Below are 16,000 nucleotides of genomic sequence, written 5' to 3'. Positions count from 1 at the left end.
TTTAACATTAGCCAAGTGTTGACACAGGAGGATTTAAAGGTCTAGCCAAATCCTTTGCTAATCAAAGCAGCTATCGTGTCCAAGCGTTGATTGCCATATCTGATCTGGCGTCATTATGTCCTCCTTGGCCATAAACCATAAACCAACAAAAACTCAAATCAATGCTAGGAGAACTTGAGCACCAGGTCACCGAGGCTGTTCAACCCGTAACCGAGCCAAATTCACAAGTAGATCATATTATTAATATCACCTCAAGAGACGGAGCTCTGCCAAAGTTTGATCATAAACTTCCGCTGCAATGTTCAACAACACTCACGATGACCCCTCGTATCATTTTTGTCGTTGATTGTATTTAACTCATGTGGAGTGTGTGGAGCTGAGCCTGTTTACTGACGCTGTGTATAGAGACTGGGGTCAGCTGTGTTTCCTCAGCACAGCGAGACCAAACACAGCCATCACCGAGTAACAAAACTGTTCTCATTAAATCTGCCGTTTTCATGTGGGTTTTTCAGTCATCGGCAGCGATTGTTACTCACGTTGTTGGGTTTGGGCACCGTAAAGAAAACCACATCACGACGCATTCTGTTTTCACTTATATGTGACGTCATTAAGATGAATAGATTGTGTGCATGCAAAGTGATGTATAAACTGAATAGTCAACAAGAAGCAGGTCCTCTTGTGGGAACAGCTTAGAAATACTAAATGAAAGCAAAATTATTATTCCTGCAGATTGTGTATCCTATGGCAGAAAATATAAACAGTAGGCCAGTATTGTCATCCAGATGTTGTTCTCGCTGGTGCATCACTTAAAGCTTTAGATTAAAAGTATTTACTGGCCCTTCCTGATCCGGCTCTTTGGCTTCACTCCGTTCGGTCTCAGTCCGGACCTGATGTGATCGTCAGGTCTCAGCGCCAGGCAAACTTTCACACATCTGCCTTAAATCACAACCGACTGCCAGCAGAGGCCCCATTTCTCAACCAAGGGTCATACTTCGTTTGAAACAGTTTCCCACATACTTGTCTGATAACAGTGAAACAGAAAATTGCCTCAACGAGATGCAACAGGACTGCATTCTGGGGGGAAAAAGGAAATTATGTGCTTCAATTGCATGCTATTATACCGCTTAACATGTTTCCTTTGACTAGTTGCCAAAGGACAAAATAAGACATTTCACTTCCCTAAAACTAAAGGACAAGATGAGGCAGGTCGGCTTTAAAAACGTAAATGTGTTGCTATGTTCACATTTGTGTTTAAGCACACGTATAGTGTGAGGTAAGAAAGTTGTTGTGATGCAACGCAATGAAATAGTCTATAGATAAAACATTGGGCTTTAAAAGTGTGTTTTTATTCATTTCATCCAAAGAAAATAAACACTCATCAAATAAGTCTGAAGCTCTTATTTGAAAACAGCACACAATTCATCTTAATATAAAGCAGGATCTAATGTTCACTGGGGACCACCAAAATGGATGTTGACTGACATTTATCGACCTCACCCTGAAACTAAAACTGCAGTCTGTTTTGTCTCTTTATAAATTCCCTCAACGATTCATTTTATCTTCTTCGCCTATACGTTTCCCAGTATGTTCTGGGTAAAATATCCCTTTTTACAGATAAAACTTAACCAACAGTTATGTTTCATTGACCCATTGCCATTATCTTTAACTCAAATAAATGTGTTACTGTGTTGAACACACTGACAGCTATCACTTCCTGCCGCTGTGTTGACGTGCTTGAGTCTTTGAATCCACTGAGGGCCGACTGATGCAAGATCTGCATTCAGAAAGAAAAACTGTTCACCATAGAGCCAAGGGGAATGTTATTTAAGAGAACAAGGACGGAAACTCATTCACCTTTTTGTGCTAAACCACGGATGACAAGTCTTTCAGCAAATGTGGATTGTATTCACTCCTTCCTCTACTGAAAGCAGAACATAGCTTTGTCTATCTTTCTAATAACACTGCCCTTTTCTCTTTCCATGCCTCTTTACGTTGCCCGTTTTCATACATGACTCATACAGAAATTAGCCGCAGGAAGAAATATACTCCACGGTTGCCATTGCAGCAACATTATGGTCTATTTACCTTGGACTTAAAAAACACTTCAAGTAACGACACTTGCTGCCTGTCCCTGTGTTTCTATGAAATCACCACAGAGCTGCGTGCATGGTTAATTGATGGATTCAAATGCGTCAATTAAGATTTGATTGGTTGAAGAAGAAGTACAGTACACACTAGACATAGCAGAGGTTGAAAGTTAAAGCAACTAAAGTGTAATTATAGTGGCACGCACACAGCAAAACGGTGACAGATAGCAATTAAGTCATAAAGAGGAAAAATATTTAAAAGTTTCAAGCTTGGAGTGCAAACATTTGAAATGACTTATCCTCACTTCAAGAGGATTTCCAAAACTTTGTTGAAATTCAGATGAAGACAAAAAAAGGCACACACACATAAAATGATGCCAAGTTTAATTTAGGATTGCAGGGGGAAAAGTCACATGATATTCGATATTGTTGACATTATTGAAAATAGCAGTTCTGTTAAAGAAATGTTTCTAAATATCTTCATCAAAGAAATTAGCACCCAATTACCTTTTTTCCAAGCTAAGTTAAACTGCATTTCTCAACAGCAATTTACTAAATGTATTTCACATGGATTAGATGTTAAATACAATGGAAAATGGTTACAGTAGCAATTACGGTTAAACATGTTTGCATGACGGACTCGTACATTATATTCCTTGAAATCAAAAATGATAAATTCATAATCACGATGTTGTGCGCAGTTTTGGTTTCATTTGAACAGATTAAATAATTGTCAAAAGTTGTATTATTGTTTGCAATCAAAGTTATGGATTTTGTATTTCCACTAAGTTGCAGTTTTTAAAATGATACTCATTTGGACGTACATTTTTGGTTAAAGCCTGAAAACTTCACCACATTTGTTATCAGACTAACAGGCAAGACTGTTTTGGAAGCAAAGAAAAAAACACTTATTTTCTATCATTATCGTTGTAAAAACGTTAGTATTTGTATATTTTACTGTGGATGTCATTCCAGGAACCCCTGAGTTTGAGGGCTTGAATTCAGCACAAAGCTTTGCAGTTTTGCATGAATGACCGCAGCAGAGTAATGAGCAGCCTGTCACTCAAAGCCCATTGGTGGCTTTCAGATAAAGTCACCTGCACCTCCCTTCCTCTCTGAATGGGAGGCAGCACCGGGGGGGGTCGGGTTACCTGCAGGGCTGTGTGACTTTTACCATAAGAATGAAGCCACTGCCATGTTTTTTTTCAGAGGGAGGTGGATTGTTCTAGTCTGCAGACTGGATTGTGTGGCTGCTTGTCAGTCATCCCAGACGGGCTCATTAAAACGACTCCATTAGAGTTAATGAGATGTAGGGCAGCGGCTGTGGGTGGCCTCTTTATTCAGGGCTAACAGACCACATAACTGATTTGGTTAATTCACAACGAACCTTAAGAAGCCTGAAACTATTCTAAAACAAGAAATGTTAACATAATAATAATCACACTCCATGAGAAAACACGACTTTAGAACAACAGGCTCAGCAGGATCGGGAGGGAGGTGAAAACAACAAACTGCCTCCTGCAGGATTGTACAGGTGGATGCTGGGGTGAAGCTGAAATAACAGCATAACAACTGAAGCAACAGCAAATGGGTCACAGCAGAGTTTGCACATGAGCAGCAGCACACTAAAGCTACCATCACAGACAAAGAGATTAGAGTAGAAGAGCAGGAAGGGATGGCATATAAAGACCACAATATTGCAAAGTTGGGCTACAACTTGTGTTTTTATTGCATTAATAATCTCCCAATTATTTATTCTATTTAAGATTCAAATATCAGACCATACTGTATGCACAAAAGCTACAGCATAGTTTCTGCAATGAAAATCTCAAGTCTAAAGCAACATGTAATATTCCCAACACGGAAGGAAAGGCATAAATTGGTGCAATAAATATAGTGGTGGAAATAAGTTACAGGAATAAGATAAAATACATAATCTCACATCAAATAAGGCAAACAGAGTGTAAAATTAAACAATGTACAGTTAAACATATACTATAGTTATATATGTATGTGTGTTCCTAATGGTTCATTTAAAAATTGCTGATTAAAATTCCCAAGAGTGGAAGCTATTCTCTTTTTTAACTGTGCTAAACACAAATACAATCAGTTTACAAGTAGACCAGGGAAAATATGGACTTTGAGGTTAAGAATTAATACATTAATAATCAGAATTTCATTTTCTGTAAAGTGTTTATGATCGATCAGTGTGTTGCAGTGTTTTCATGTGCAATTGAAAACTGGATTTATTATGTGAAGACAGAGTTAGGAGGAGATATTTAGTGTCTAAGTTCTGATGTAATCTTGCAACAAACATATGCCAAACCCAGCATAGCAAACACAGAGGAGAACTAATGCTCAGCTCTATCCCAGAACCTGTTGGATACAGAAGCAGACTGCAGCTTTTATGAGATATGCACTCTATGGGACGATTCGGGGACCTCAAACTAAGAGGGGATTGGACCTTTTAGTGAGCTCCTTCCACATTAGGGCCAGGCCTCAGCCATTGCCCATAAAAACAGCAACACCTCCAACTAATCCAGAAATATAGGTGGATTTAAAACCAGACCATTTGCAATCCAGACAGCCTAATAGCACCCATGGCTGCAGGTATTGTGCATGCTACTGAGTGGCATGGCTTACTGGGCCACTTAAATGCAACAGAGCATCATTAATGTAATTATTTGCACCTGTGTTTTAAAAAGAAAAATGGTTCAAATGTGTGCTGTTTAAAAGGGTACATTGACCAGATGCATAACAGCAGAGTTAAGGCACTAAACTACGCTGCAAAATATGATAAATTATGTGAAGAATATTATGGAAGATGTCACAGCAGGTTACTTAGCTTGAAGAAGAAGCGATGATCCTCGGCAGTGGAGATGAGGTCCAAAATGTTTGTTTCCCATACCTGAAGTCAAGTTTAAGCAGGGGCGGTTCTAGGGGGGGGGGGCAGTGCCCCCCTAACACTGACTTTGGACCCCCCTGTGGCCCTGAAAATGAAAAAGAAAAAAAGAAAAAAAAAAAGGTTTATGATGAAACGATTTCTTGGCTGACGGAATAGGCGGAACTAACGCTATTTGTCATTCTAGTCGGACCCATTAGAGCGTAAGAACTGTAACTATAAGTATCTGAAATAAATATGTGTACTGAAACAAATACCAATAACTGTATTGCATTGTTTTCTTATGCGCAATTACTTCATACTGTTTTTGTCTTTTTCGGCCTGCATTTATTGTGCCCCCCTCAGAAAATAACTGGCTAAGTACAAATGTATGGGACTTGTACTTAACTGAAGTGGAAATACTTCATGCAACCCTGTATTTCTTATATACTACATCTCAGTGGCAATATTTTTAACAATTTCTTTCGACTCCACTAGGCCTATATTTGTTTGACAGCTTTAGTTACTTTTCAATATACAATTTGCATAACCTTTCTGTGCAGTGAACGTCACATATTTCCAGCCCGTTCATTTTGAATGTGAATGTCTTTGACTAATTAAAGGATGAAGTTTTCCTTTATAACTTGAGAAAAATATTCTTATAATTGAACTAGACAGACATTTTCTTAAAAAGAAACCTCCAGGATAAGATGACAAACATAGTTGACTTTTTAGAGAAACATGGTTCTAACAAGAGAGCCACATTTGATGATGCATTACTCTGGAAATGTAACTCCTCATCCTGCACAACCTTGAATATCCGCAGTAAAATGCACCATGCACATTCATGCAGCATTCATATTTATCCAAAACATATAATTTATCATATTTTATAAATAAATAAAACTAAATTGATGCCACACATCATACATGTTGACCTAAAAACCATAAATATAATTTATATTATGTGCATTCTTTAAAATGTTAAATAAATAAAAAGGTCCATTATAGCCTACACAATAAATAAACAATTATGACAGTCACAAATAGAGGGAGGATATGAGCATGAATAATAAAACAGATAGACCACACTTGACGAATGGAATTAGGTCTTGGGTGTAATGTGTTTTGCAGCAGTGTGAAGCACTTGTAGCAGCCAATAGAAAACACAGCTTTTTGCAGTATTACTCAACTTTTTTCCCAATTAAAAGTTGAGAGCACAACTGCAGAACAGTCCTGCGGGTTTTAATGAGGTTTTATTAATATTCCATAAGGAAACCTTTCATTGTTGTTTTAGCACATTTCCCACAATGTTATCATTGGCACATTGTGCAGCAAAAACCCTGTCCAAAATCATCCAAAAGCTGTTTCATCGGGTTAGGGCTGAATGACAGGCGTTTTCAGGAAGCGAAAGTCAAACCTAAACAAACTTTACACAGAGCGGCCAATCAGGCTCCACCGATTGAAAATCAGCTCAAATATTGAAGGTCAAACTTTTGAGGAACTCTTTGAATCAGCTTACCATAATAACATATTGAGGCTGGCCAATAACATCGTCTCTGACCCTGACCATGTCCTGAACAGTGAATATTAATTGTAACCATCTAATCTGAGATAGGTAGCAACAAATGTATAAAGTTAGACTCAAACACTCTCTTGTGAACCAGTCAATCCTAATTTTAAATACTGAGTTAATCCCAGGTCAGTTAAATGTGCATTAAAGGATCTTAAAAATATTGTCTTCAGTCAATGTAATTTATGTAAATGTCTGTTTCCTTTCCTTAATATTTGTCCTTGTGGCTGTTGCAAATGGATCTTGTGTGATGCAATAACAATTCCAGACTTGATCTAACAATATGGTATTATCCTGTTGTACTGTAAGGTGTGCAACATCCTTCACTGTAGCATCACCGTTATCTGAGAGAGCAACATTTTTCCTGTGTGCAGTCATCAGGTGGTTCTGCTGCAGCCCATCTGCTTCAAGGCTCAAGGCTCAATGAGTAATGCGATGTGAGATGCCCCAGTGCACACTAATGTTGTACGGCAGCGTTATGTGCATATTTGTAGCCCACCTAGTAGCTTGAATGAATGTTGCTATTCTCCTTCACGGCAAGACCAGACTGCTGACTGCATGTTCCTTAACCACAGAGCAACAGCTGTGTGTCGACGGCCAAAATCTGAGCCTCAAATTACTGGGACATTTGTTTTCTGTTAACATGATTGCTCTTTTGCATGATACTTAAAATAATATTGTTGCAGATTTTAAATAACATGAGGCATTTATTCACATCTTGTAATTTTCAGAAAACTCATTATACTCTTTGCACAAATGACACATTATACATGACAAGAGATAGTTTTTCTCTGCTGCTGTAATACAGTTAATTTAAGAGGAATTCTCTGGCATTTCATATTAAACCTCAAATAGTTTGATGGCTCAGCTTGTAGCATTACTTTGCATGTTAAGTATTCTAATTCACTGAACTTTTAATCAACTAAATAAATATAGATATTATTTAGGGGTCTGTATTATGGGGCATACATTCAATGCGTTCGTAGGTCATGATTTACCTTTACCATGATTGCCCCGAAAAAAATTCTCTTGCACTCTACAAACCTTAGTTCTTCAATCAATTCACATGGGAAGCAATCAAACTTTTTATTTTTCTAATTTTCTTTTAATTAAATTCTAAGCAACACTTACTGACACTTACGTCTTAGAGTTTAGAGATTCTTTTTCAGCTCATGCCAAGAGGCAACTCCAAAAAGAGTGTTTTGAAGAGAGGCTAGTAATCTAATTAAAAAAGAAAAGAAAATGGGAGAGGAACATTTGTGAAGGGCAACGGTCGTCCACAAACATGAGACAAGCAAACAAAGAACAATATCCTATTAAAATGAGAGAGAAGTCTACAGAATTTTTTTTGGATCATTTCAATTGAAAAAACATGTAATATTTGGGTTCCATTTAGTCAGGAATACGTCTGTTGTTAATTTTAATCTTGTGGTTATGTTTTTCCATGTAGTAAACATCTTTAACTTTCTCCTTTCATTGTGGACTGTGAGGCGCTGCAGCCTCAGCCAGGAGACTGTGATCCAGCCCAGATCACTGTTAAGACCTCAGTTATAGACAACCTTAAAGTGCCTCTGACCTCACATGTCAGTGCATCAATGCATCTCCATGACTACTGAAAACCTCTGGAGTAACATACTTATTTTTTTACATGAAACTGTTGGATTCTGTTTTTTGTTTTTTTCAGTTTTAATCACCATGTCTGTCTTGTGCATTTAAACATACTTTATTAGGGTTAGTGGTGGATAATGAACCTGGGAGCAGGCTTCTTGTGAAGGTCAGATTTAACACCTACAGCAGTTGGGTAGTCCAGCAGTTAATTGATTTGCACTATGAGGGACAATTAGTTACACATTTTGAGAGAGTAGACAGACTCAGAGTCATAGGAACAATGTGTCTCATTTGTTAAACAGCCCGTCGTGGACTGAAAAGTCACAGATAAAAACGCCATGACAGCCAGAGAGCACCGTTGTCGTGGTGCTGTAAAGCGAGAACACTTCCTGTGCTGGCATACATTCTTTAGAGGAGTAAACTTCAATATTTACAGGCCTTTTACTGCTGTTTAGGAATAGCTTACATTCCTGTCATTTTGCAAGCGAACTGTTTTTCTAACTTCTTCAGCCATGCTTAAAGGTAGCTACTTGCAAAGCTGTCCTCAATTTAAAGAATATACAAGTATGTTTTCCTGGCTTTTGTTTCTGTTTGTGTCAGGTGATTGACACTAAGTACGTTTGAACATAACACACTCAGCCTGCTGACACTTAACTCAAGCACAATTAGGCTCGGTGACACAAAGATAAAAACGAAATGACAAAACACAATTAAGGCTTCTGGTTTTCAGTGATGGATTATCTTTGGTGAACGGTGTCTGTGTTTCGTCCCTGCAAACATCTTCATCAAAGCACTCTGGATGTAGGAAATCATGCTTGATGGAAAACAGACTAACAGCAATATCAATATTTTAAAAATGTTATGCCGTGTTGACAGCTGGTTTGTATATGAGGCTTCATACACAAAATTCCTCAATGATCTGGATTCTTCTTTTTTCCTAAATAATATTTGCTCATTAAATATGTCTCAATACATCTCGTGTTTAAACAAAGCTTTCAAAAACGGATGGGTTAGAGATTGCTGATAGAATTTACAGCAGTAATATAAAATACCCTAAATAAAGTACTTGCTTCAGTAAAAGTAATATTACATTACAAGTAAACATTCTGAATTGAAAATGTTACAGAAGTAAAAGTAAAGAGTATTATTAGCAAAATGTATCTAAAAGTATAAAGTCAATATGCAGAATGGCTCTTTTCACATTATCCAAATGATTTTTAAACATTGGGTAAATTAGTGTTAAAGTACTGTACACATTTTTTTATAACATACAAATGTATTGTATGTACATAAAATAATTTAGTGGAGTAAAACAAAATAGGTATTTGCTTCCAAATTGTAGCATAAAATGGAAAAACGTAAGTAAAGTACAAGTATGTCAAAATAGTACTTGAGTAAATGTACTTTGTTACATTCCACCGTTGCATGTTCCCACTTTTTACATTATGCAGGTCTTTTTTATTTCGGTATGTTCAGTATGTGAGGATCTGGTGAGCGGGAATAACATATTAACTTTGTTTCCAGTATGGTCCTCACAAAGTATGTGTTTACAGTGGGTTTATGAGCCGGGCGAGACACTTTCCCTGCTTGTCTCTCAGCAGGGTGCGGAGCGGTGTGGAGCTGGATGGGGGCCACAGCCGGGCCTGATGCAGGAGCCCAGAACACAGCGAGCCCTGATCACGTCCTCTAGAGACCGCCGAGGTGCTACAGTTCACGTGGAGACACTGAGAAGGTACAGGATAGTACTCTGCAACACAATAAAGCACAAAAGAAACCCCATATCAGTTGATGCAACAGCTTGTGTCACAAACACAACATCCAGCGAACTGCGTAGTCTCTTCATTTGACCTAAGTGTGTCAAAAAATGTACTTTGCCTGAGACTGGTTCTTAGTAAATGCAGTAGATATTAATCTCATGTTTCATTCTTTAAAAGATCATCATTTTACACATCCTTATGAACGTTTAACCCTTTTATCAAACTGGTTGTGTGATATTTTTTTATTCTACAGGGAAGCAATTAAAAACGATACATTAATAAAACATAAAGTTAGGGATAAAATAATAGGAAGTTGGCAGCAATTAAAACAAGCAGGAAACGGAGTAAAAATAAGAAAAACAAGTTTAGAGACCTCCATAGCTCTCTCAAAGTGACTGATGTGAAGATGTATGGTTTTATTTGACTTATATCTCCATCTTATGTAGAACATCTCAACTTTAAGCAGGTTAATATACAGTATATGGGCGTTCAACTATATCATCTTCACTGGGTATTCCTCTGTTAAAGATAGTGGTATAAACAAAGAGGGACACCAGGGGAAGATGGTATACAGTAGTTGATGGCACAGGTGTAACTAATACTAATAATTAGTGGTATGGCAGGTAAAGAGTGGTTTATCTGAGGCTGAAGCCATGACCACAATCATGTGCAATCCATGTGCTTTTAAAATTGGCTCCATTGACAAAAAGAGTCATTTTTGCTTACTCAAATCTCCAGTTGGCCTCCATGATAAAACAGACACATTTTAATCTATGTATTGAGTATTAATGCAAAGATGTTGGTAGCAAATTAAGCTTGAATTGTTTATAATACTCAAATTAACTATGTAACTCTGTGTAGTTAAATATAAGAAATAGTCTATGAACAAAAAAACCAAAAGAGACTAGCGAGATGCTGTGCTCACGTTAAGTATTTTTTTCCTTTTCATCAGCCTTTAGCTCTTTTTCCAAGAGATGAATGTTCCCTGCTTTAAAAAAAATCAAAATTGGTACATCGTGTCAAAAGAAAAAGTAAACAGTTTCCCCTGCACAAGTTGTCTGTTTACATCTTTATACTAATCATCCTAACATCAATGCACTCGAAGGATTTATTGCCTGTCCAAATGTTGCCCAATTTATTGGTGTAATCATCTCTCACATGGTGCACTATGATTCTTCTTTTGATGTGTTGTGCCAACATTTTAATCCACAAGCACTCACTCTGACACCGGAGGCAAACGGAGCGTATATTAAAGCTTCCTGACCGAGCCTGCTGCTGAGGCATCGCAGGTGTTAACACGCCTGCTGCATTGTGTTCGACGCAGCACGCAGCCTGTGGATTTAGACGGGCCAGAGCAGACAGATGTTGTGGTGAGGAGCCGCAGTGATGGAAACAGAAACTGATGGGATGTCACAACATTGTCTCAGATTCCTGTGGGTAATGCGACACCTATTTCCATGGGTAACTTACATAGACAAGATCCAGTTCATGTTCTTAAAAAGGAAATTCCGTACCGTTCCGGAGAATTGCACTATATTCTCCCTGCTTGCCCAGAGATAATAGCTAAGTCTTAAAGATGACATTAAACTCTCTCTGTTCAGATGTCTATGAGAGCAAATTGTGAAAAAAGGTATATGAAAGCATCAAACTCATCCATAAAATCATGGATATTATGCCGAATACAGAACACAAGAAAAAATATCCATACAATAAACCATAGATTTAAAAGAAATTGCATTTTTCATATCTCCTGTGAAAAAGAGAAAACCCTTTAGTGTGTGTGATGTGATGCATTAACCTGCTGCTGCACAAAAGCACCATACTGTAAAGTGTTGCAGATGTCCTTCACCCTCCATATTTCTACATAACCAGAGTTCAATGTGATCTCTGTGGATGTTATTAGATGGATCTTTTCACTATTCAGCATTACACTAGAAATGGAACATTCAACCTTGGTGTACTGCCGCTGTAACATGAGATTATCCCCTGAGGATGAGAAATTCTTGTGAATCTCATGCAAAAACGATGTTAAAACTGTTGCTCTGAGACGATAAGTGTCAAACCCAGTATTAGGCAAGGTGTGTTTTCCACTTTAAAGAGGAGCTGCTCCTATTAGGTCAATCTCACTGCTCAACATGTTGTGCCTTGACACTGTGAAGGAAAAATGGGGAGTATCCACACATCAGACATCTCTGCCTCACAAGTCTTTGGAGCTTTAATCCAGCGTTCAAATCCTCGGCTCTGCACCTGGCCTAAATACAAGACAGCTACTTGTCAAAAACATAAACCAGTAACAAGAAGTTAGCCTTAGAAGGAAATTAATTTCTCAGAAACAGAGTATTTTGTCAGATCACTGTTGCATGGGCGGACTTTCAGACATTGGGACCCTGGGCACAGACATGCAAGACGCCCCACCACCTCTCATATAAGCAAGGCACACATTATAGTTGTTGAGATTCTTTTGGTAGTTGCTTTTGAGTCATTCTGTACTCCTGTTGACGCTATTATCAGTAAATGTGTGTCTCTTTTAACTTGTTTTTGACTCTTAGTAGTTGTTTTGTGACTCTCCGTGGTCTCTATGTGGTCATTGTTGGTGTGTGCCTCTTTGAGGGACATTTTAAAGGTGAAGGTCTTCTGTGCCTGTTCAGTTATCAATCCATGGACTTTAACACCCCACACACACAAATCCGGCACTAGACACTTTTTACGCTGCTATGGACAGTCTTGCACTAATGTACATTTCTCAAAGATATTGAAGTGACTGTTATTTTGTATATATTGATTGTTGTGCTTTTATTTATGTCTTAAATGTGTGCATATGTATAAATGTGTTTGTTGATTGATTGTGTGTGTATATATATATACAGACTGAGAATACAAAAAAAATATATATATATATATATATATATATATATATATATATTTTGTATTCTCAGTCTGTACACACAAACTGAAAGATTGACTTTGACTTTGATGAATGTTGAAGTAACACAACACACCAGTACCTATACATCTGCAGTAACAGTGTTCTCTGTGCTTGTTGACAGGTGGTGTTCTCATGAGGTCGTCCATGCTGGTCCTGTTCCTCCTCTTCAGCGCCCAGGCTGTGGCCGCCATCTTAGGAGCAGCACAGCAGCAGGGTCCAGGCAACAACTCCAACACCATCCCCACAGTGGACCCCAAGCTCTTCACCAAGCGCCGCTACCTCTCACCCAGGGTGCTCTTCAGCGACCAGCCGCCTGATGCAGATCCGGCGGGGTCCCAGGGGGGCGGCAGGAGGACCCCCAGGAGAGCGGGGCAGCCTCAGCACCGAGGAGTCTACTCAGTGTGCGATAGCATCAGCAACTGGGTGGGCAACAAGACCAAAGCCACAGACATCTCAGGCAACGAGGTGACGGTGCTGCCGGACGTGAACATCAACAATGTGAACAAGAAGCAGTACTTCTTTGAGACGACGTGCCACAGCGAGCGCTCCGGCAGCTCCGGTTGTTTGGGGATCGATGCCAAACACTGGAACTCCTACTGCACCAACTCACACACTTTTGTCCGAGCGTTGACCTCGTTTAAGAACCTGGTGGCCTGGAGGCTCATACGCATCAACGTGGCCTGTGTGTGTGTGCTGAGCCGTAAGTCATGGCGTCAGTAAAGACTTTCCATTCACATCACACACACACTCAATTACAAACACAGACATACTCATCACCAGAGACTTCTCATCCTCTAAACAAAGTAAGTTATTAGTATATGTCAAAGTATCAGGACTGCATGTATATACAACAGCCCTGGGTCAAATAGTATCTGTTAGTAGCAGGTACATTACCAAAGATGCTGTGACACACAGCATCATACTGTCTTTGCTGCAGGAGACACCACCACATGTGTTAACATGTGTATAAATCCTTAATTGTCACAACACTTTTTTGGGTCTAAACACTTTACAGTGTGTTTATTAAAAGAAGTGAGCTTACCAAACTTCTGCAGCCCGCTCCTCATATCTTCCAGATCCTCTTCACAGCAGACATTTTTGACACATCACTGCAGATAAACACAGGTGTTATCAATACCACTCATTATGGCTCTGGTATTGTGGCTCACTGGAATTAACTGGACCTTAATTACCTTAATCAATTACACCTGTGTACACCCTGCAACCACATGGCAAAATGGCTGCTGTGAATGTGGCCTATTAGCTTAGAGGCTGCATGTCTGTTGCATTGTGGGTAATGTAGGCACCAGGTTTTGATGCATGGAATTAAAAAGACAATATTTCTGGTTCTGCTGCATCGATTTTGTATTCCTTTTGTATTTGACATTTAGTACAGTTATTAAACAGTATCAGAATGTGTGCCCTGTCCTACATTCAGAGCATTTTTAAATAGTATGATTATTTTAAACTTGTTGTCTATTTCCAGAACAGCCAAAGCCCAGCCATGGCTACAACCACATCCAGCTACAGTCCTTCTCATACTACATAGATTTTTACTTTACCTTTCATTTTTAGCAATTTGATTAACACGGGTTAAGCTGAATGACAGCTCAACTTCTCCAAACTAATAATATAAGAAGCCACAGATGATTGAAGATTGTGAATATATTTTTTTAATGAGTTGCAGCCGTCGATATGTCCATAATGACCTACTGCAAAAAAACTACATTTAAAATAGCAATGTAACCTTATCGTGTACTTTATCATGTTCTACTTCCACATGACCTTTAACCTGCTTTCCACCTCTGCAGCAGATGTATTTCTAACCTGATACGATGACCTCTAGTGGCATACAGGTGACAACTACAAGACATTGAAACTGGGTTTTAAGCATACACTGTATTTCATTTATATAAAGTCTCTGGTTGAACTAGACCCTGGTGCATTTTGAACTGCAGCTTGTGAAGACACAGAATTGGTGTTTAACAAACTACCATAGACTGTATAAAACTACTTTAAAGGCATCACAGGTTTAAACATGTCTTATACCGCAGCTCAGTTTGTGCACATCAACACAATCATGCTGATTACAGTGTTTTATTTTCTCCACCCATTATATATTCCTATAGCACACCACACTCACTATAAGTGGACTGAAGCAACCCACACAGTTTAGAAATACAGTTTGACCCAGGTCTGATATAAGAAAACTTTTGTTAAAATGTTGTTGTTTATTGTTATTTATTAAACACTTACATACATGCACTGTGTGTTTCTTGAAGTTTGTTGTTTATGTATAAAATATATTGTTCCTCAGAGACTGAGGACAGAGCAATCCCTTTAAACGAAAAAGAAAATGTAGTCTTTAGCCTTGACAGAAAAATGAGTTGAAAACCCATATGGTTTCATTTTACAGCCACTAATTTGCTGTTTTGGCTTAGCTTTATGTTTTTCCCCTGCTCTTTATTCTACAGTGGATATGAAACAATGGGAAAATACATAAACATGTATTTATGACGGCCTGTGATTCATCATCTAACTCTAAGTGATAATATCGTGGCTCGCCATTTTCTGTTTTGGCTTTGACATTTAAGTGCTGTCAGCGTACTTCATATTGTTCTCTAAAAAAATACAGTCAGTATTAGTATATATTCAGGCTCAAAGCTAAATGTTGTATCACAGCTGACATTTAAGATGTCTGTGGTGACACTGCAGAGCTTCGGTGTAAAGTGGAAACAGAAACTAAGAGTCTGCTGAGTTTTATTTGGAAAACTACACTTTTAAGAGAAGTCTCACAATTTATAATGTCTACCTTCCAACTGTTAATACCATTTTTCAAAGACAATTTGTTTAGTTAACTACTGAATTGTTTACTTCAAAGAACTGCTCAAAAAAAAAATACAACACTGTCCTCTGGAGGTCAAAGGGTGGAACATGTCTAATATGTCTAATGAACATCACAACAATGGATCAGTTATTACAATCATAAATGTAATACTTCTGATCAGACACCAAAATGTAAGTAAGAGACTTTAAAATGTATAACTTCCAACATTGTAATTCCCAAAAGTACCTAAAGTCATAGTACTTGTATGTGATTGGATTATTCTTATAGGTGCCTATGTGTTCATCACTTTATTGTTGCAGCTAGTAAAAGTAAGGCAAGTT

At 38.3% G+C, this 16,000-nt stretch overlaps 1 protein-coding gene across 1 annotated transcript; it reads left to right on the top strand.

The window, feature by feature from the left end:
• The first annotated feature begins 9,745 nt into the window (after positions 1-9,745).
• ngfb (nerve growth factor b (beta polypeptide)) lies at positions 9,746-13,860 on the top strand. Its single transcript, XM_034139317.1, has 2 exons — positions 9,746-9,881; positions 12,954-13,860. Exon 2 carries the CDS (start codon positions 12,965-12,967, stop codon positions 13,550-13,552), a length of 588 nt encoding a protein of 195 aa, XP_033995208.1. The 5' UTR covers positions 9,746-9,881; positions 12,954-12,964; the 3' UTR covers positions 13,553-13,860.
• Positions 13,861-16,000: the final 2,140 nt, after the last annotated feature.

The sequence above is a fragment of the Trematomus bernacchii genome, unplaced genomic scaffold, assembly GCF_902827165.1.
Source record: "Trematomus bernacchii unplaced genomic scaffold, fTreBer1.1, whole genome shotgun sequence".
In the NCBI taxonomy this organism is placed as follows: domain Eukaryota; kingdom Metazoa; phylum Chordata; class Actinopteri; order Perciformes; family Nototheniidae; genus Trematomus; species Trematomus bernacchii.
The sequence above is the reverse complement of the archived record's forward strand: the minus strand, read 5'-3'. Positions and strand labels throughout refer to the sequence as shown.